Source organism: Vollenhovia emeryi, unplaced genomic scaffold, assembly GCF_000949405.1.
Source record: "Vollenhovia emeryi isolate VEMERY1.0 unplaced genomic scaffold, V.emery_V1.0 DF939146.1, whole genome shotgun sequence".
Taxonomy (NCBI): Eukaryota; Metazoa; Arthropoda; class Insecta; order Hymenoptera; family Formicidae; genus Vollenhovia; species Vollenhovia emeryi.
Window position 1 is genome coordinate 1400659 of NW_011967220.1, and position 19659 is coordinate 1420317.

At 43.8% G+C, this 19659-nt stretch overlaps 3 protein-coding genes across 7 annotated transcripts in view; 1 reads left to right on the top strand and 2 right to left on the bottom strand.

Annotated features, from left to right (window-relative positions):
• Positions 1-14: 14 nt before the first annotated feature.
• On the bottom strand, positions 15-11874 carry LOC105566230. Of its 5 annotated transcripts, none has more exons than XR_001009260.1 (6): positions 10852-11874; positions 5553-5649; positions 4472-4645; positions 3351-3715; positions 406-2830; positions 15-312 (listed from the first exon to the last, which is right to left on the bottom strand). XR_001009260.1 is itself a non-coding variant. In XM_012020072.1 (5 exons), the coding sequence occupies exons 1-5, from the start codon at positions 10861-10863 to the stop codon at positions 1982-1984; spliced, it is 1494 nt and encodes a 497-aa protein (XP_011875462.1). In that variant the 5' UTR covers positions 10864-11874; the 3' UTR covers positions 15-1981. The 5 variants fall into 5 exon arrangements, 3 of the variants coding, with proteins under 3 accessions (XP_011875462.1, XP_011875461.1, XP_011875463.1); XR_001009259.1 differs by having other exon boundaries at positions 21-50; positions 125-2830; XM_012020072.1 differs by having other exon boundaries at positions 15-2827.
• Positions 11875-12568: 694 nt separating this feature from the next.
• Positions 12569-17239, top strand: LOC105566229 (centrosomal protein of 131 kDa-like). Its single transcript, XM_012020070.1, has 10 exons — positions 12569-13208; positions 13343-13436; positions 14148-14220; positions 14324-14756; positions 15222-15439; positions 15514-15673; positions 15763-16019; positions 16083-16254; positions 16325-16488; positions 16596-17239. Exons 1-10 carry the CDS (start codon positions 12819-12821, stop codon positions 16732-16734), a joined length of 2100 nt encoding a protein of 699 aa, XP_011875460.1. The 5' UTR covers positions 12569-12818; the 3' UTR covers positions 16735-17239.
• Positions 16944-19659, bottom strand: part of LOC105566228 (GTP-binding protein 128up) — a 4581-nt gene continuing 1865 nt past the window's right edge. Inside the window, exons 2-9 of the mRNA XM_012020069.1 lie at positions 19544-19646; positions 19298-19463; positions 18946-19076; positions 18294-18533; positions 17862-18030; positions 17651-17780; positions 17446-17568; positions 16944-17356 (exon numbers count right to left, since the gene is read on the bottom strand). Of these exons, the coding sequence (XP_011875459.1) occupies positions 17254-17356; positions 17446-17568; positions 17651-17780; positions 17862-18030; positions 18294-18533; positions 18946-19076; positions 19298-19463; positions 19544-19585 (1104 nt within the window). The 5' untranslated portion in view covers positions 19586-19646 and the 3' untranslated portion in view covers positions 16944-17253. The remainder of the gene's footprint in view (positions 17357-17445; positions 17569-17650; positions 17781-17861; positions 18031-18293; positions 18534-18945; positions 19077-19297; positions 19464-19543; positions 19647-19659) is intronic.

Below are 19659 nucleotides of genomic sequence, written 5' to 3' on the forward strand. Positions count from 1 at the left end.
TTTGCTGGGCAGTTGAAGTTCAAAAAGCGATCTTGAGATTTTCTGTGAATCTACAAATTATCCTAGAATATTAAATAGAATAAAGAATTAGGTTATTTGCAACGAACGAAAAAGAAAGAATTACTTCATCGAATTTAGCCGAATCTTGTCGAGTCGAATTGTATCTATCCATGCCACTTTTAGTACATTCTCTTTTCTCTCCCGTTTCCTCTGTCTATCTCTCATTCTCACCCTTTTACTTTGTCACTTCTCTTTCAAGGGCAGTGTTGTGGACGGTTACGGAATCGACGTCCGTAATCCCAAAAATGTTTCCTACAAGTATACATACTAGTTTTAATAAGTACATATTTCAACAACCGTCTTTAGAACTAGTTTTTAATAAAGTTGTATATTATATCATATTACATGATTCCATTACGTTGCAATCCCCTTCTTCCCTTGCTTTGTTTCTTCTCTTTTTTTCTCATTAAGAAACATATTCGGAAGAAATGGCGCGTCACGATCTACCCTCTGTCGTCTTTCGAATTACGTTCCTCCACGCGACGCGGATGTAATTCGCACGCGTCACTCGGTTTTCGCTTTTCCGTGGATCTCGTCTTTGATCCGAGGATTTTATGAATTTCGAAAAAGCTGTCGATCTTTGGATTGCTTGTAAGACCGATATGCAAAGTCATTATAATGACGAATGAAAAGATTTGGCACAACGTTTCGTAAAATTTGGGAATATTTATCAAAATTTCCTCAATTCGAAAATTAACATCCACAAAATTGTACAAAAGTAAAGCTATGCGACAGTGGCACTGAAGTTCTTTAATTATAATCTATATGTATATTTTTTCTAATGAAACAATTGAATTAAAGTTTCATCTTTTTATAATCTCGATAGTCGAAATTATAAAATCCTTTCGATAGTCTCCTAAGACTTCTCTTTACATTCAGATTTCTCCGAGAGCACGTAGTAATTCTAGAAATTATTTAATACACAGCTCTAAAGAATCACAAATATAGACTGAAGAAAAAAGGTATTCAAATCGAGTCTCAGGATCTAAAAATTTAAATCTTAGGATCTAAGAAATTTAGAATTTACATAATGTTTAAGGTCTAAAGTACCTAGGATCTAAAATATTTGAATCTGTTCGATTTAAGATACCTGGAATCTAAGGCACCTAGAATTATGGTGTTTAGTTTAATTGTAAGATATTTTATTTAAAATCTAAGGTGCCCATAACTTCTAGGAGGGAGGAATCTAGGATCCAAGGTTCTGAATAAACTACAATTCAAGAAAATGAAATTGTCCATAATGCAAAAATGTAGGAATTTAAAACAAAATTATACAATTTCTTCTAAGAAGTTTAAAATTTTTATCAAAAAATATTCTAAATTAAAAATACACTGGACATCTTTAAAATTGGCAATGTAGAAACTTGTAAAATTAATAATGTAAATTCTAAATGCACATAGGATTTTACACAGATTCGTAAGATTTTACAGGGCGGATAACGTTGAAAATTTCCTTAAAAAATCCTATGGAATCCTGAGGAGGAAATTCCAAAATCTCAAAAAATTGTATGAATATCCTGAGAAATCTTAGAAGATTCGGTCTAAAAATTCTAAGTTCATCGAATCTTAGGCGGTTAATTCTGTAGAACTTTCATATATTTGGCACAAGACAATGCTGTATCTTTTAATCTTAGAAAATTCCTAGAAAATATTAAGAAAACCCAAGCTCACTGGGAATCCTTGAATGATCACAGAGATCCCTTGGAAAATTCTAGGAGACGCTACAGACTCCCAGAGGAAACTCACAAAAGGTTCGGGTTTATTCAATTTTTCTCAACATTTTCAAAAAATCCTCGGACTCAATGGAAATACCACGTGATATCTCCGTCCTTATTTCCGTTGACAACGTGTCCTAATTTAATAATAACCAGGAATAGATGTATAATCTATCTATCTATCTATCTAGTAAAACAGCATCATATTAAAGTCTATCCTCCTCCTCCTCCTCGTTATCCTCGTTATTCTCTTCGGACTCCTCTTTGTAGCCGGGATGCTCTGAGATCGCGTAATAATTCCCATTGTAGATCACCCCGAGCTCCCGCAGGACATCGCCCCGTATGATCGCCTTGATCGTCCAATTGTAACACTCCTCGCTCTCGCTCTCGCGATCCAGCCGCTCGACGTCGAGGATTTTGGAGCTAAGTCGCTCCAATATGATGCCAATGTCCTTGATGCTAAGGTGGTGCTTCTGGTCAACCGTCAGCTGATCGATCAGTAACAAAAATTTCTCCGAGGTCACAATTTCGTCCTCCATTATTGTGTTCTCCGTCTCGGACTCGGAGCTGTCATGCTCTTGAGGATGATGATGATGATTGTGATGTAAGTGGAAGCCAGCGGCACCGGCCAGACGCGAGCTTGACTCCTCGTCAGCGGTATCGCGAAAGCGAACATGGCCTTTGCTCAGGCCAGGTCGCTTGGTGCCGTCCGATAGAGAGGACGGTGGCTGAGGCGACGGCGTCTGCGTTTGCTGTTGTTGCTGTGGATGTGGATGATGCGGGTGATACTGTGCATGCTGCGCGTCCTGGATCGGCGACGTCGCTACCGATTTATGTACAGCGATCCTGCGACCCTCCTCGTGCAGGGCGCAGCAGTGGAAATCGCACTCGCCGATGGCACCGTCGGCGCCATTCACCGGACTGCCGTTCCGCGCGACCGGCTGGTGAATGTGGTTGGAGCACTCGGGCGTATGGATGTGGATGGTCGTACTGTCGAACGAATTCGTGCCTTGCTTCACCAGACGGCCCGGCAGGTGCGATTGCCCCGGTTGCTGCTGTTACGATAAAGATAAGCTTACAGCGTCATAGATAAAGATTTAGTTTGCGTCAGAATTTTTCGAAAGTGAGACAGCTAACATGGTTGGAGAATTTAACGGTACAACAATGATAGAGTCTACTTTCTTAAAATCTTTAAAGAACTAACATAAAAAAAACCAATGCCGTATCGACCTCTGTAATTGTAAGTAACACGATGAGCTGTCAATTGATTGTTTAGAAAAATCGTGGTTGACAAAAGACTACGATCTATAGATAAAGCCCTTGGATGTTTGGCTATAGGATTAGTATGGTAGATCATTGTTGAGATTGAAAAGTTCAGTGCAACGTTGAGCTGACCCATTTTCTTAAAAGCATGAACGGATCAGTTTCTTCAGGACTTTAAGAAAATGAATTGGATGACGCGGTCGCGCACTGATCCTTTCAATCATAGATTCTGCGATAGGGTTTAGAAAGTTGTGCGATTGAACGAAAATCTAGAGATGAAACGCTTAAAGTAAAATTGCAAATTGAATATACCATATCGTCATGATTTATCACAGTGATTCGCGGACTGATGTACCGCGACGGGGCGATCTCGCCGGGTAAGGGCGTCGCCTTGCCGTCATAACCGAGCTTGTCCAAGCTGGTCTGGATCACCAGGGGCGGCCGCTGGCCGCCATTCAGGTCAACTTTCTTAGTCGGCGAATACTTGGAGGTCTGGGCGTCTGGGCCTGGCTTCGACTGCTGCTGCTGCACCTGCGACGACGATGACGAGCGCTGGTCCCAGTGCAGCACCACTGTGACTCGGCCTTTATTGTCCATGATTTTCCACGATGGCGTCTCATCGTGCAACTCCAGCGCGTGGATCGTCTCGCAGACTATTTTCGGGATCGCCGAAATTGCTGGGGAAGAGAAAGAGAAAACGTGTTATATGAGTTATCGGTGGACACCGCGGCTGCGGGGGATACGGGTGGTGTTCGGTGCTGCAAGGCGTGACAATCAGTGCCGGTGATCCATCGCAAGAGTGCGAGATCCACAAATCTTAAGGAAGCCAAAAAACTTACGGATTCAAAAGTCTAAAGAGGTTTCGGGTGATAAAGAAGATTGTCTTAAAAAATCCAAAACATCTAAAGAGAGCTTAAGAATAGAAGAAAACCTACTTGGTTGATCGTTTAAAGGCTTGTGTGTGTGTAAGGATTCAGTTTGATCCACATGTAATTCAGTTTGATCAGTTTCAATTTTATCAGTTGCCTCGAGATTAGTTTCCTCAACCAAGTTGTCGATTTCCATCAACCAAAGTTGATCGTTGCAATATCCCCTTTACATAGCAGCGCGTATGACTCTAAAGAAGCTATATATTCGAGGGTTCAAAAATCCAGAAAGTCGAGACATTTGAGTGCAGAAGAAAAGCTACTTGGTTGATCGTTAAAGGTCTCTGATAAGAATTTCATTTCTACCTGTGAATCTAATTTATCGTATGACATGACGTCTGTAAAGTACCCTGACTATCCTCGTCTTTTAAAATCCTTTAGACATTCACGTTTCCTTTAGGTGTCTTTTATAAATGTTCTGTCGCCCGTGTTGCTCCAATCTTAGCTTCCTCAACCAAGTTGCCGATTTCTCCTAAAGTCGATCTGTGTGTGGTCCCTTTCACCTACCAGCGCGTATGATGTCGACGCCAGTAGGACACCAGCGTTCGCCCTGCCGCAACAGGAGCAGGATCGTGTTGTTTCCTAGGGTCTTGAAGTACTCGCAGTCCTCAACTTGCGTGCCGTCCGACTCCAAGACTATCGAGACATTCTCGTTTTGTGGCACGCCCAGCTTTTCCTTACCTGAAAGCAAGGGTTGGCCCAAGGGTCGGGATGTCAGATGGCGTTCAGGGTTGTGATAACGCTTTAACGTCAGCGTGTGCGTGGGCGTGGGCGTGTGCGTGCGCGCGTGCACATCTGTGTGTGTGTGTGTGTTATGTATTCCGTTTAAATGAACGCGCATATGCGTGTGCCACGTGTCGCGTGTACTGTGTGTAATCGTGTGAATGGCGTAGTTGCGAATAATGGTGGTGCGTCCTCGAACGAACGAACGAACGAACGAACGGCGCTTTGTTTCTGAGAAATGTTGCGAGAAATGTGTGCTGCGAGAGCGACACTTTCAAAGGAACTTTACAGATAATGCAATTCCGCGCCGCGATACGCCGCGCGGAAATATTTCCGACCGGAAATATTTCTTCGCCGGTCGGCCGGACAGGTGGAGAGAGCCGTACTCCGGAAGGACAATGCGTGACGCTTGCAGGAGTTATCCTGTGCGCGACACTGTGCGTACATTTTTTCCAAAGAATCTGACATCTTCCTCAAAGTCTTTTTCAGATCTTTCCGGTTTCTCTTTCCCGAAAGCAATCCTTTTCTTTTAAAAAGATGTTCTGCATAAAGGAGCAATATCTTGCAACTAGTAATCCAATATATCTTGAATATCGAGAACAAGATACACATCCACGTTCAACGCGCTAATTTACACGTAGAAAACGACAGATGGATAATAAATGGCTGCCTTAGAAACGTTTGTTCTGTTAAATCAGACATTTTGGATGCGTAGTTTTAATCAAATTGCAGATCGTTTTAACGATACAGGAAGCACCTTTAATGTCTAAGGTGTATTATAAACGCAATTTGGCTTTTAATTGCTTTTGCTTCAATTTATTGAGTAATAACTAAACTTGTAGACTTCAATTTAGATATTCCTCACCTCGGGCAATCAACTCTTCGAAATTGCCAGCGACCAGTCCCTTTCTTACGTTACGCCAGCTGTCCCATATCTTAAAAGGTCTCTTGGTCCGTAACTCCTGCACCAGAGAATGAGAGAATTAGTATTAATATTTAACAATTAAAATGTATTATTGAAATACGAGTGACGTACACGAGTGATGTTAATTATTACTTTCGAACTAAGGGAGAAATGGAATGTGAATTTACGAGAAAAATGTTAAACGTAGTTTTAAAAAAAATCTCAAGCGCCAGAAGAGAAAGAGAGGGAAATTTTTTGCGTGATCGAAAGGGCATGACATCTGACATCGATTAATTTTAGTACAGTGAAAAAATGCCAGTGTGTATTGCACTTTAATGCGCGGGTAAAGTTAAAAATGGTTGACATTTGCGATTTATTATTGACCTTAAATGTTCTCCGGAAGCTCATGCAAGCTTGCAGGCATTTAAAGCGCTTTGTAAAAATAAAGTTATTGAACGTTGGAAAAAGGGTAAAACAGCAGACTTACGCTGGCATTAATTGAAACGTGCGATTTACACTTTTTATAGCTCTTTTTCGCATACGGCTGTAGAAAATGCAGCATTGTGCGTATTTGAAAGTTGCCAAATTTGCATATACACATATACAATGTATGCATAAACGATAAATCACTAAAATAAACTGTTCTCCCGCTTTGTAGGAGCGTGAAGAAATAAAGAAATTTCGCATATATATAAGACATGATTCGCAAACAAATTAAAAATAATTCGCGACAAGAAAAGCGTGCGAACAGGCCTGAAGAACTGACCCCGGGAAACGCGCTTGTCGCCCAGATGTTAAATGGAGTAAATAATTTCCCAGCACGCTTCGTACACATATAGTGGCCGTATAGAACCGGCCGGTAAATAAAATCTCGCGTGTGAAAACTATCAAATATTTCACCGTTTTCTAAACTTTTAATATAACGCCGCAACAGGATCACATCTTATATTAAATCACTTGTGCTAGTCCGGTGCAAATTTTAAATGAGAATCAAGCGACAAATGTAGGTACGATTTAACATGCAGGACATACAGGATTACAAAAATTGTTCTAGGTTCACCAACGTACGACTGTGGCTAACACATTGGCGATCGAGGCAACAAAGTAACGTGAAAATTATTTTTCAAAAAACAGGAATCAACACGTTCAGATGCGTGCAAAGTGTTTCTGAACTATCGCACTTTAATGCAATTACTGCATTTGCGAATTCCAGAGTTTAAAAAGTCTAGACCTAAACCTACGGGGGTTAAAGATTCACTTGAAATCCCACGCATCTAAGAATCTAAAGAGACATCCCCTTCTCTCAGGTCTCGGAATCTAGAAATTTGAATATTCAGATATTCACGATCGCCACGAGCATTCAAAATTCGCAACGCAAAAACTCCTCTGTACCTATGTACTCAGATTTACGTGTACATCAAGTAGCGTAAAACTGATTTACATCGAGTCGCCAAACGCGATCGCATCTAACGATACTCGTATTATTGAAAGGGCAGTAACGCATGGCGGGACACTTACGGCAACGCGTATCCACTCGGAGACTTCGCGGCGTTTTGCTTTATTTTTCGAATCAGTGAATTGTGCACGTATTTCGTTAATTTGTTTTAATTTGCTCGGTTTACTTTAGAGGCGCACATTGCACCGCGCACAATTTATCCGTGAATATTCGCCCCTGCCTCGTCCCGCGCACTCTATCGTAACTTTCTCACTGTGAACGCACTCGTTTCTGCACTCTTCGATCGGCAAGATTGCATCCCGACGACGTCGCTAGCGATCTCGGAATAATGCGAGCCGAAGGGGTGCATTATGTTTGGGGTTGTTCCTAGTCCTCAACGGGGTGGCGCTAAGGGTGTAGGACGCGTGCGCAGTTTATGATCGAAAGCACTGACCTGGTTTAACCGGTCTTAACTTGTAATATCGCTTATTTATTCTGTGCAGCGCGCAGCAGGATTTGCCGGTCATTCATTATTCATACTAATATATAATTATTATATTTGTTGGACGTTCATAATTATTGTACGCGCGCGAGACATGCACGGGTGCTCGATTTAATCGAATGAAAAAAAATCCATTTGTTTATTTTTATTTTCTACACAGTTATCGCATTGATTTTCGTTGGTGCTTTTTTAATTTTGTCGCTCCTTCAGACCAGAGTTATTCTCAGGTCGAAAAGTGTTGGAATTTAAAGCGCAATGGTTTCCAGCGCTTCTCTCACCACCGATCTATGGTGTCTACTGAAATACTCGAGGATCTACGGATTTCATTATCATTGTCATATTTGTTGGATATTTCTAATTATTGCGCACACGCAAGACATGTATGAGTGCTCGATTTAACCGAACGATCTACGGATTTAATTAACGCTAAAAATTGAAGGGCCTAAAAGAGGCCGGGAAGAACCCACGGACTAAAGAGACTGAATGGTATAAAAAAGATTTATGTAACAATACAATAATAATCCAGACGAGTAATAATTGACAGCGTTACATGAAAATACAGAGGAGCTCGATAAGATTCAGGGAGCGACTACGGAACGTGAAAGTCCAAACGCCCAGCAGAACCCCGGAAGTTCAAAGATTTCACAGGCCTATAGACTTGAACGTTTATCCTAGCAATACCATCAACCTCTTTCGTGTAATAACCCCCCCCCCCCCTCGCATTCGCGAACCCGCCCGTGGATGGAACTTAGTAAACAACATCGCAACGTGCTAACGAGCAAATAGGGAACCGCCTGCAGCTGCAACGTGAATGTACCCAGGTGCATCCCTTAACGAAGTATCGTCGAGAACCGCCGCCGCCGTCGTCTACCTGGCGAATTTTTGATTTACTTAAATCCGTCACACTCGGCGGGCTCTAAAGTCGCGGAATTCGAAATAACCGACGAGCCAGGAATAACGCTAAACAAATATTTAACAGAGCCCGCCCTCCTGCGACGACGTCTTTCCGATGCGCTCGCATTGAAACGTTCCTCGATATTTGCTCTTAGATATTTTTTTTTATTTCGTATTGCGCGTACTTGTTAAAGGAACAATTCGATTCTCCGTCGCCTTCAGAATGTTCCGTTTAATTATATAACAGGCCATGCAAAATGTGGACTCTCCGAGAATGCAAATTTCTTCGTTGAAAACACGAGCTCAGGTGCATTCTTTAACGAGAAATCCGAAAAGTATCCCTTCAAATCCTCCCTTAATCTGAGTAAAAATTATTTAATAACAGTTACAAATTCATTTTTAAGTATTTATTTGTCTTATGAATCGCAAGTAGAGTCAAATCCGGCAGGATCTTTTTCGGAATATTCCGGAGGATTTGACATGAAACTGTAAATACGTGAAGGGGCTTCTGCAGTGAAACAAAAGGTAGACAGGAATTTTGCGAAACGTGACAAACGATGATAAGGATTTTACATGGAAGAGTCCGCGAGCGTGCAGAACGACGGGAAGAATTTTGCGAGCATGCAAAGTAACGACGGGCGAACGTACAATGAGGTACAGAGCGTTCTACGAGCGAGAAAAGCATTCCACGAACGAAAGAGTAACATTCTCGCGACTCTGCTCTGTGTATAATTTTCAATATAAACAGGTCGAGAGAGAGAGAGAATATTTGCAAAAAGCGCATTGAATTTAAAATTTCTATCTTGCGGACTTTCCCCGAGAGGATTCCAGCAAACTGATAAGTGACAAGGATTCCGGGATGCTGCGAATCGCTGAAGCAGAATCTACGAGCGAGTAGCGGGGGTGTATCGTAAGAAGGCAATGAGGACGAGTCTATATGAGCGGGAAAAGCGTGAAGAGAGTTTCTACCAGTAGACAAAACGGATGCAGGGATTCTGCGAGCGCGTGAAAGCGACGAACTGGCTTCTATCGAGGAATAAAGTGATGAAGTGGACTTTGCAAATGGGAAAAAAGTGTCGGGGAAGAATCTACGTGCGAATAAAATAACGCGAAAGATCTCGCTAACGTTAAAAGCGTTGCCTCGCGGAAAGTTACGTTAGGAAGAAAAATTATTATACAACGTGACAGCGGGAATTCGAATCATCCGCCTAAGATAAAATTATAAGAAGCTGAGCTAAGGAAAAACAACAGTAAAGAATAAGAAATTTTTCAGAAGCATGCAAACTATTAATTAAGCGTTTTAAAACAGTTAGGAATTCTCTTACGAGAAATAATTATTTAGCTTTTTTTTTTTAATGTATATACGAGGGGAATGCTAATGAAAGGGATTATTCCACGTTAGCAAAGGTGATGAATTCCAATGCGAAGGAGAAACGATGACAAGTGAGGACAATCTTAAATATTCCGCAGACCCAATTCTCTATTTATCAAGAGATACGCTCGAACATGTTTGCTCTCTATTTATTATTCCCCTTAGAAATCGCGGATGGTGATAAACGACTCGAATCATAACTCAGAACATGTCCACAAACTAGGACAACAGCCAGCGAGTATCTCTACAACTATGTGCTGCCATATTACAAATGAGGAAAAAGCGTGTCCGTCACAATGAGCGCTAGGTGCGAGGGGATTAGGAGTCATCGAGAGACGTAATCCGCGATATCCGCGGACAGAATTCGGGGGGGGGGGCGATTCTGGGAGTACACGCGCACGATATACATAAGTCGATAGAGCGAGAAATAAATGCGAGGGCAGGGCGGACGGTTGGTAGGTAGAGCGAGGGATTAATCACCAAGGATCCCCCTGAGCAAACACGGTCCTGTAATCGGGACGTTTCGGGGCAATCTCAATCTCATGGGCACACAGGGTGAGGAGACGTCCCGAAACGAGGCCGTGCGACTCCACGGGCGAGAAAGTGGAGCACTCGCGCGAGCACCTCTCGACGGGGGGGGATGAAAAAAAAAGCGCGCGTCTCCAAGGAGGAAGGAGCGGGCCGAAGGGCTCGTCCCTTCGGCCGTTCGGCCTTGCCGAGAGGGTGATGCACTCCGGGGGGGTGGGAGGGGAAGGGAGGAGAAGGGTGCGAGCCGAGGACCGATCGTCGGGTGTCACGAGGTCACGTGAAAATAGGTCATCGAGAGGCGTCCTCGGCCGTCTCTCCGAGAGAAGACACGGCGACTCCCGACGACGACGACGACGACGACGACGATTCTTCTCGCTCGCGATACAAATAAGCGGGGGACCGCGAGAGTCCTCCTTCCCGCCCGCCCCTCCCGGCCGTGTCGTCGCGAGGACGACCCGCGGGGTGGATGCTGGCTGACTGCATGCGCGCGAGAAGGGAAGGAAGAGCTGCCGGAAGGATGTATGCGTACCTCTCTTGCCATTACGTCATAGCCCTGCAGGTAAGGAACCGTCCCAGCAGCAAGCGCGCGGCTCTATTCCGAAGGAACGACCACCAAGGCGAAGGGGAAGAAGGTTGCTGCACGTCGCATTATATATCGAGGGATGCTGCTCTCTGGTCGCGCTGCTGTCCGCCCAGAGCCTTGCTCGCGCGTACACCCTCGCAAGGTGTCTCTCTCTCTCTGTCTTTCTTTCGTCTTCTCGCACCCTCCTTGCCCCCTCCCCTCTCTCTCTCTCTCTCTCTCGCTCTCTTTCTTTCTTTTCTTCTCTCTTCTTCCTATCGGGCGCGACACTTGGCTTGGCCGGCTATCCGTCTGGCTGGCTGGCTGGACTCACTGACCGAATAAGTGGGCTGTAGCTACTGGCTGGCTGGCTGTCTGGCTCTGGCTGACTCGTATCACTGGCGGCCGACACGGACGTGGTGGTGTCTTCCCTTCCTCACGCGGCTGCTCCTCCTCCCCGAGATGCTGCTCACCGCTCTCGTCGCACCCACGGCGCCGCGCCTCGCTCCGTCCCTCGCGCGCACGTACGCGAGGTAGACGAGAGCGAGGAGCGCACAACACCCTCCGTTATATCCCGCGATTAAAGCACGGCCACCCCCGGCCGGCCGCCCCTGTGCTGCTGCCGTGCCGCCAGGACAGGGACAGAGCGGCGAGCGCAAGAGAGGGCGAGTGGCGAACGCGGGCGAGAGGAGCGACGAGCAGGGGCTGGCGGCGACCGTGCCGTACACGTCCGTCGACGTGGACGTACCTGGCCCGACGACCTTGCCGTGCCGTGCCGTGCCGTGCCGTACTGTGCCGTGCCGTGCCGTGCCGTACCGTGCCGTGCCGTCTCGTCCCGACCCGTCCCGTCCCGTGCCGTGCGTACGTGCGATTAAACTGGCGTGCGTCTAAGATTTCACTGGCGCATACGACGGGGGCCCCCGCGAATTGTAACACTGGCTTCCTCCCAGCGGTTACTGCGGCGACTCCTAGTTTTAGATCGATTCTCCTACGGTACGTACCGCCGTACGCCGCGAGGGGTCGGAAGGGCCGCTCTGCACGTACCACCCTCTCCGCCTGTCCCATCCGCCCCCCCGTCCCTCCCGCCTCGTCAACCCCGCGGCCTCCCGGTCTCCGCCCCCGCAGCCTCCGCCGCCGCCTGAAACACCTAGGAAACCTCGCCCCGCGAACGCCACCGACAGCCGACACCTGTGACTACTGTGGGAATTGCCACCCCCGAGGATCACGCCGGGGGTCGCGCTGGTAGGAAGATCTCGAGGGGGTGAGATCTCTCTGTGGGTAAACGCGATCTCGGACAGCGGCGATAAGGTCGGAGTCCCGATAAGAGGGATCCTTCCCTTCGGGATTCCGATGGATAGGGGTTTTCTTGACCGAGGTCTGAAATGGAAGATATCGGGGTGGAAGTAGACAATCCCACAGTGGACAGGCAGTCGAGACCCTCTCGCGCAAGAGGGAGGTCTCCGAGACCGATATGACAATACGATAAAATTCTTTGTATTCCGATAAATGTAATCTTTTGTCTCTATAATCCTTCGTTTTTTTTTTGCTCACATTTTTTGATTTGCCTAATACTTTTTCCTATTCAAGAGAAAAGGTATAACTTTTTCAATGTTTAGCTTATGCTATTTCGATAACTGTTTGTCAGAGGGAAAAGTAGTACACTACTTTTTTTTACTTGATTTGGTCTCAGGAATATGCTGTTGCAATAGTGCTCCAATTATTGAAAATTTTTGTGTATTGTAACATACACAAACATTTCACCCTGTACTATTTTTCGTACAATTGACTTATTTGTAAGTATTTATATATGTAATAAATGATGGTCTTGTTAAAAAACATTTTTTATCACGCATTAGGTCCCAAAGGGTTAAATGAAAAAGGTTTAGCACACGATCGTCTCTCCGTTCCCGTTCGCCTGCAATTTTGCATATGCGTGCATGTCGTATTTCTCCGACACGAAAGAGGACCCATTCACCCTTGTTTACAACACGTGCATCACCATGGCGATCGGCGGGCGGCGCGTAAATAAATGCATAAGTTCGTGGGCCGGCTCGCTGCCCCATTTCATGCCCCATTTAACGCATTTTCCCGCAAGCGAACGCACCGAAGCGGACATGGCAGCGCGGAAGTTACGTGAGGAAAAACACGATTTCAATCAAAATTTGATCGAGCCGCCGAGCTCGTTCGAGAAGTTGTGCGACACGATAAAGAAATTGGAAAAGGATAGCAATATTGAAATCGCGGAGTGCGATCGGGTGGATTTACTGGCCGTTGAAGTCAAGTACGATGCTAATCTCGAGCCGGCAATGCGCAAGTACTCGGGACAGGTAAGCGGCGGAGGTTCAACTTGTTAAAGTTCGTCTTTGAGAGTAAAGTCCGAGTTATTCAAGGATTACGTCGATATTCGTAAACGCGATAACTCGTTGCTCCGTTATTAAAAATCAGATATAATTGAGCGCAGATCGAGCCGGAGAAGGATGTTGCCGTGAACAAATGTGGGTCAATTGCAACAACTTACGAAGACATCATGACCTTCTTAGGAACGCTAGAAAATGGTACTGACACTTGACCCCAGAACAAACGTAAAAGAAACTTCGGCTAACACGCACATGGATCTCATCCCCAAGGAGAAGTGAAAAGTGAAGATGATGTCAATTTCATTATATTGATCAATTTTAAGTCATACTTTGGTCAATATGACAGCAAATTGACGTCAACTTTTCATTTTTTTCATGGGATAGACCTCTCACAATTTTAAATACCAACTGTTTCAAAACTGAACGAATTTCAACTGAATAAAGCTATGGTTGTTCTCGTTAGAGTCCTTAGCTTACGAATATTTATGTGGAAAAATGTTTTAGACAAATCGAAAATTATTACAAATTTATGAAACAATTTTTGAAACAATTACACCGAAAATAATATACGAATGGCGGGTCTGTCCAATTCCCATGTGGCATATTTTAGAATTAATAGACTAGCATCGTTAGAGAATTATACAACGTGTCTCATTAGACAAATCAAAAAATGTTTCAGACAAAAGTTGTTCGTAAGAATTGAAGGTGACTTTCACGTGACCTTCAAGCAACTATTCAAGGTCAAATTAATGGCACCATCTTATGTCCCCCTCGAAACTACAACTTTTGCCCAGGTCATTTTTTGCTAGCCCCCTTCCCCGAAGAGATATTTGCGTGCGTCGATTAAAACGACTCACCCTGTATATAAACTTGAGAGCTCCGTTTTATTTGTTATAATCTTTATTGCAGAAGACCCACCGGGGACCGACATCGCTGCTAATAACGTGACAACTGTATTCTCGTCCTGCCAAAATCCTAGTAGGTGGGGAATTGACTTTTAGTATCTCGTAAGCAAGGCGTGTTTGCGCGTTGAAGGAAATTTAAACGGGCGAAAAATAATGTGAAAACCGTTCCTCCTCCCGCAGGTGCGAGGCGCAGAGTCTCGGCTGTCAACGGGACGACTTGGAGACCGCGAGGTTGCAAATCGAGGAGCGAAACGCGGCGATAGAGTGTCTGAAGGATCAATTGAAGTCCGAGCGCAAGGCGGCGTGTGATAAAATGACGTCGCAGAAACGCCATCACGCTGCCAGGACGAAGGAGTTGGAGAACAAGTACAGGACGATCGTGAAGCGCCATCAGAAGTTTATCGAGCAGCTGCTCGCCGAGAAGACCGATCTCGCGCAGAAATGCGACTCTCTGGCGCGACAAATTAAAGAGATGGAACAGAAGGTCCAGCGAGACCTGAAAGCAATTAGCGAGAGGCACGCCGTCGAACTGCAACGCGCGAAGGACAATATAGCAGCGTCCGAGAAGATCCGGCGCGAACGGTGGCTGGAAATGAGAACATCAAAGATCAAAGTAATCGTTAATTTACGTCGACTAATAAATATAAATCACTTTCACTTTCGAAACTACAAACTCAATGGAAAATAATATCTTTAGGCAGATGGGATGAGCAAGGAGATTCATTACCGTAAACTTGGGTGGCTCTGGCACTTTTCCAGCATTTGTTTATACTGTGCAAATTTACCTCAACATTTTTTTTTATTTATCGCTGTCTCCATTTTGTATTATTTTATGTACTATGGGTATTTAAAAAGTTAAATTTGCACACAGTCTGAACACTCTAAAAAATATCGAAACAGTGCCAAAGCCACCCAAGTTCACGGTATTGGTCTCTTTGCTCATCCCCTCTGCCTAAAATTTTCCATTTGTAATGTCTAAAGTGATAATTAACAGTACAGACAAAATGTTATACAACACAACGAAGTTGCACGACGCGATAAATAGTTAAAAATGACGTGAAGATTACTGATATCGCAGGAGATGACGGTAAAAGGGCTAGAGCCAGAATTGCACCACATGATGGAGCAACATCAGCAGGAGATACAGCAGTTAAGACGTGCGCACATAAAAGAATTACAGGATACGGAATTGCGCGCGATGCGCAGGTCGAATCAACAATTGGAGCAATTGCGAATCGAGTTGACGGACAGCCACGAGAAAATGTTAGCCAAGGAGAAGGACATATTGGCAGCAAGGTATCGTCATCCTGCCAAGTGTAATTGTAATTTTACTACAATCTTAAGTCAGTGTAAATCATAATATTGAGTAGGTACAAGGAGAACCTGGAGGAGCAAGGGGCACATTTTCAGGCGCAACAAAAGACATACGCGGAGCATTTCGAAAGAGAGAAATCGATGCTCATTGCAGAGCAAAAGAAACGCGACCGGGAGACAAGCGCGACGATACAACGAGCGGAATTGCATTTTCAGGTCGGTGTCGAAGTTATTCTCTCACCGTTGAACAAGAAACAATCGTTTAACAGTGATTTGTATAATCATTTAACTTTTTTTTCCTGCAGAAAGAAACGGAAAGATTAAGAGAGCAACACGAAATTGCCAAGAGGAATTTCGAGGAATCCTTGAGAAAAGAATGGCTCGCGTGGGCGGATAATTATAAACAGGAACAAAGCGTGACTCTCACAAAGGCGGAGAGCGCAATTCGTAACAATTGTCAAAAGGAGAGGGACAAGCAGATAGAGATCGCTATAGTTAGATTAGAAAAAGAATCTTGTGAAACGCAAGCTAAGCTGCAGCAAAGTTTCGATAATAAGTTGGAGTAAGTTTACAACGTCTCTAAGTATAAAGAAAATTACGATTCAACTGCCGAAATTTTTTTCAGACTGGTGAAAGAGGATTGTGACGCAAAATTGCAAGCCGCTGTTAAAAGCGAGGGCATTTATAAAAATAAATTACTATTGCTGGAAGAAAGATACAAATGTACGGAAATCCAGTTTCAGAAAACAGAAAATAAATTAAAAGAATGCATATCCAACCTCAATAATATGAATGAGGTGAACGTCATGGAAATAATCAATAATGTTACAATTACTGTTGTTAAATTTGCAATTCGTCGATTTATAGATGATGGTACGGTTAACTGCAGAGAGAGACGATGCAAAAAAGATGGCACGGCAGGAAATTGAGACGGAAAAAAGGGAGCTGGAAGATAAAATTGCATCGCTTTATCAAGAGATAACACAGAATAATATTAACAGAGATCAACTTATGGCACAGTTGCATAGCAGGTAAAGATTAACGTCCGATAGCGCGATAAGATTAATACACAGATTGACATCGTAAATTAACACATTGTGACAAATATTGACTCGATGAATATAATGTTTTCTTTTAGGATAAAACTTATAGTCACTCAAAAAGTTTTAATTATAAAGAGCCTCAATAAAAAACTTAACGACGCTAATTCAAGACGTGAACACCTGGAAAAATTACTGGATCAACAAAGAAAGGAATACATTTTGAAAACTTTGTAAATAACTTAATGTATAAGACTCTATGTGTATATATGTTTATGTGAGGATAAATTAATTTTTAGTATGAAAATATCTTTTCCATCTTTAAGAAGCAAATTATTTGTCATGAATTGTATGCACTACAAAATATAACATTATACGATACCATATCGATAATTGATATCTTTGATCCTACATATAAGATAAAAAATGTTTTTTTACATGATATATACTCATTGAAAAAAATTTTAATGACGTATAAAATATAATCTCGAGATTGTTCTATACACGATTTCACATATATAAAATCAAATGCATTTATAATATCCTAAAGGTTAACCGTAGCTCTTCATTATTTATGTTGCATGTCTTCTCATTGTTCAAATATATGTAATAGCGATTTAAACTTACGTATATTATACGTGCGTATATAACATATCCATTATACTTAATTAAAATGCGATCTCTTTACAAATCGGACATCATTAATGTCATTAGCCAAGTTTATTTGTGCTGCCCAAAAAAACGACAAAGAAAACATCACACTTTTTTCACAATTTGCACAACATCTTCGTCACAAAGAAGATGATCCTTTCCTACTTTCTGAGGTTGATGCTTTACCGACGAGCCCCATACTAACGCACTAGAACATGACCAGTTAGTTAGTATCCAGTAAAGAACAAATAACAATCATTTTCCAAAAAGAAAAATAATGAAATATACAAGACTCACTATTTAAATTCTTTCGCAATCGATCTGTGAAGTTTGTTACAGAAATCTTCCACAGTTCGCTTTTCGGTATTTAATACTACGGGTGCATTATAGTCTGGGAGTTGTCCCTTTGGCTTCGTGTAACTGTTGTAAACATAAAAATTGTATGTCGTTTCAATTGAATTATATAAATTACCTTATACAACAATATAAATTGCAAACCTACATCCTAACAAGTTGTAGATAGTCCCACATCTTCTCCAAGAGATCGTCGAAGTTCCATTTGTGATGGGCTGAGATCGGCACGCAGTGTGGAATTTTATAAATAATATCTAGTTCTTCTATGCTTATTTGATCTACGGGAGGAAATTCTTAATCGTCGACCGTTCTTATTGCAATTACACTTGTAAGTTTGCACTTAATCATTGCACAATTACCTATTTTATTCAAGAGGTAAATACAAGGGACGTAAACACGATTTCCTTCGATAACGTCAATCAAGTCGTCTGACGTGGCGTCGTATCTTAGCGTGATGTCCGCGTTGCTAATTTTATATTCCGACAAGATCATTTTTACCGTGTCGAAATCCAGTTCGGATTGCGGGCACTGAAACAAACGCAATAATTTTTCACTTCGACGTTCAATGCTGCTATTGTGTGGCGAGCGTGGCGCAGAGAAATGTGCGCTGCTTGATAAACAAATGGACGAGAAGATCCAAATTCAAATCCACCCGCGGATACCGCTGGACGCTACCTTTCTCTCTCGGAGAGAAGTGGCAACTACCAGGAGTATCCTGCCACACATATCCCTGTCTTCCAAAAAGGGGGTTGGCGAGAGGCTAACAACCCCTATGAGCCTCGTTTGCTTACCATCGTTTGTAAATTAATGCCACCCTTGTCTTTCTTCTTGAAAGTTATGTTTGGCGGCTGTTTGTTCAGTCGTAGACCGAAGCCTTCCAATTCGTGCTCGATCAGCCGCTTGTGACCGAGCGGCTTGAGCACGTCCAGGACGATGAAGATCAAGCTGCACGTTCGCGCCACGGCGATGACTTGCCGTCCGCGTCCTTTGCCGTCCTTCGCGCCCTCTATAATACCTGGAAGATCTAACAGCTGCAACATGCATTCCGTTACAATCTTACTCGATTTTACTGCCACGTACAAGTTATGTCAATTTAAACTCAGAGAGATTTAGAAACATTAATATCAGAGACAGTAGTATCAATTACTTTTTTATGTCATTATTAAAGATGGACAATCAGACAAACGCTCAATTTTATCAGGTGCACAAGATATGTCGGAAATGGCACCCCGAAGTTATAGGATTTCCCTCCGCATTACAAAAAAAAAGAAATGCACAAAATGGTGTTTACACAGTGATTGCTGCAAAGTCATCGCTCTATCATCGTTCAAAGATCATCCGATGTGCAACAAAGACAAGAAGTAGCTATCTGCCAGCAGTTGCTGCGCAAATAAACGCACACGCTATGTAACGAACTGAAATCCTCTGGGGAAATGGATTTACCTGTATCTTTGCACCTTTATACTTTATGCAACCAGGAACAGTTGTGAGCGTCGTGAACTCGTACTCCGCCACTTCGGAGTATACGCCGGCGAGCGTACTCAGCAGAGTGGACTTTCCCACGGAAGGAAAACCTGCAAATTTAGTCTCCGGGTGAATTTATGCGCGGGAAGAAACAGTGTCGTGTACGGCATAATTTGCAACATCTTATCGCACTCCCAAAGAGTCTCGCGTTACAATTGGATCGAGAAACCGTCGACCTAACGGGATGTTAATCTATCAGACTGACATAAAGGTAGAACACGGCCTACAATGGAGTACAAGGTATCGATCTAATCTGGGGAGGCGAACGCACCGACGAAGCCGATGCGAGCGTCGCCGGTCTTGGCGACCTCGAAACCTTGCTCGCCACCCCCGCCGCCGCCCTTCGGGGTGATCAGCTCGCGTCTGAGCTTGGCTAGTTTCGCCTTCAGCAGACCCAGATGCCCGGAAGTCGCCTTGTTCTTCTGGGTGCGGGCCATCTGGAAGAGGAGGCCGGGGTGAGCGGTAATGCCGCGAGAGCGGTAGCGCGCAGCGGAGTTACGCGGAACGGTCGACTCACCTCGGCCTCGATCGAGGCGATCTTCTCCAAGATCGTGCTCATTCTGGGATCTGCGCAAAATGACGTTCAACGAATTGCCCGGCCCGAGGCCTCCTGTCACATCGTCAGAGCCATGA

Excerpts from the sequence above, each read along its gene's own strand:
- LOC105566230 (XM_012020071.1), bottom strand. Across the intron at positions 4,646-5,552 it reads CGAAGAGTTGATTGCCCGAG|GTAAGGAAAAGCTGGGCGTG; the intron begins GTGAGGAATATC and ends CCTTGCTTTCAG. Across the intron at positions 2,831-3,350 it reads TGATAAATCATGACGATATG|CAGCAACCGGGGCAATCGCA; the intron begins GTATATTCAATT and ends TTATCGTAACAG.
- LOC105566229 (XM_012020070.1), top strand. The coding sequence starts at position 12,819 with ATGTCGTATTTCTCCGACACGAAAGAGGACCCATTCACCCTTGTTTAC. Across the intron at positions 15,440-15,513 it reads AAGGACATATTGGCAGCAAG|GTACAAGGAGAACCTGGAGG; the intron begins GTATCGTCATCC and ends AATATTGAGTAG. Across the intron at positions 16,020-16,082 it reads AGTTTCGATAATAAGTTGGA|ACTGGTGAAAGAGGATTGTG; the intron begins GTAAGTTTACAA and ends AATTTTTTTCAG.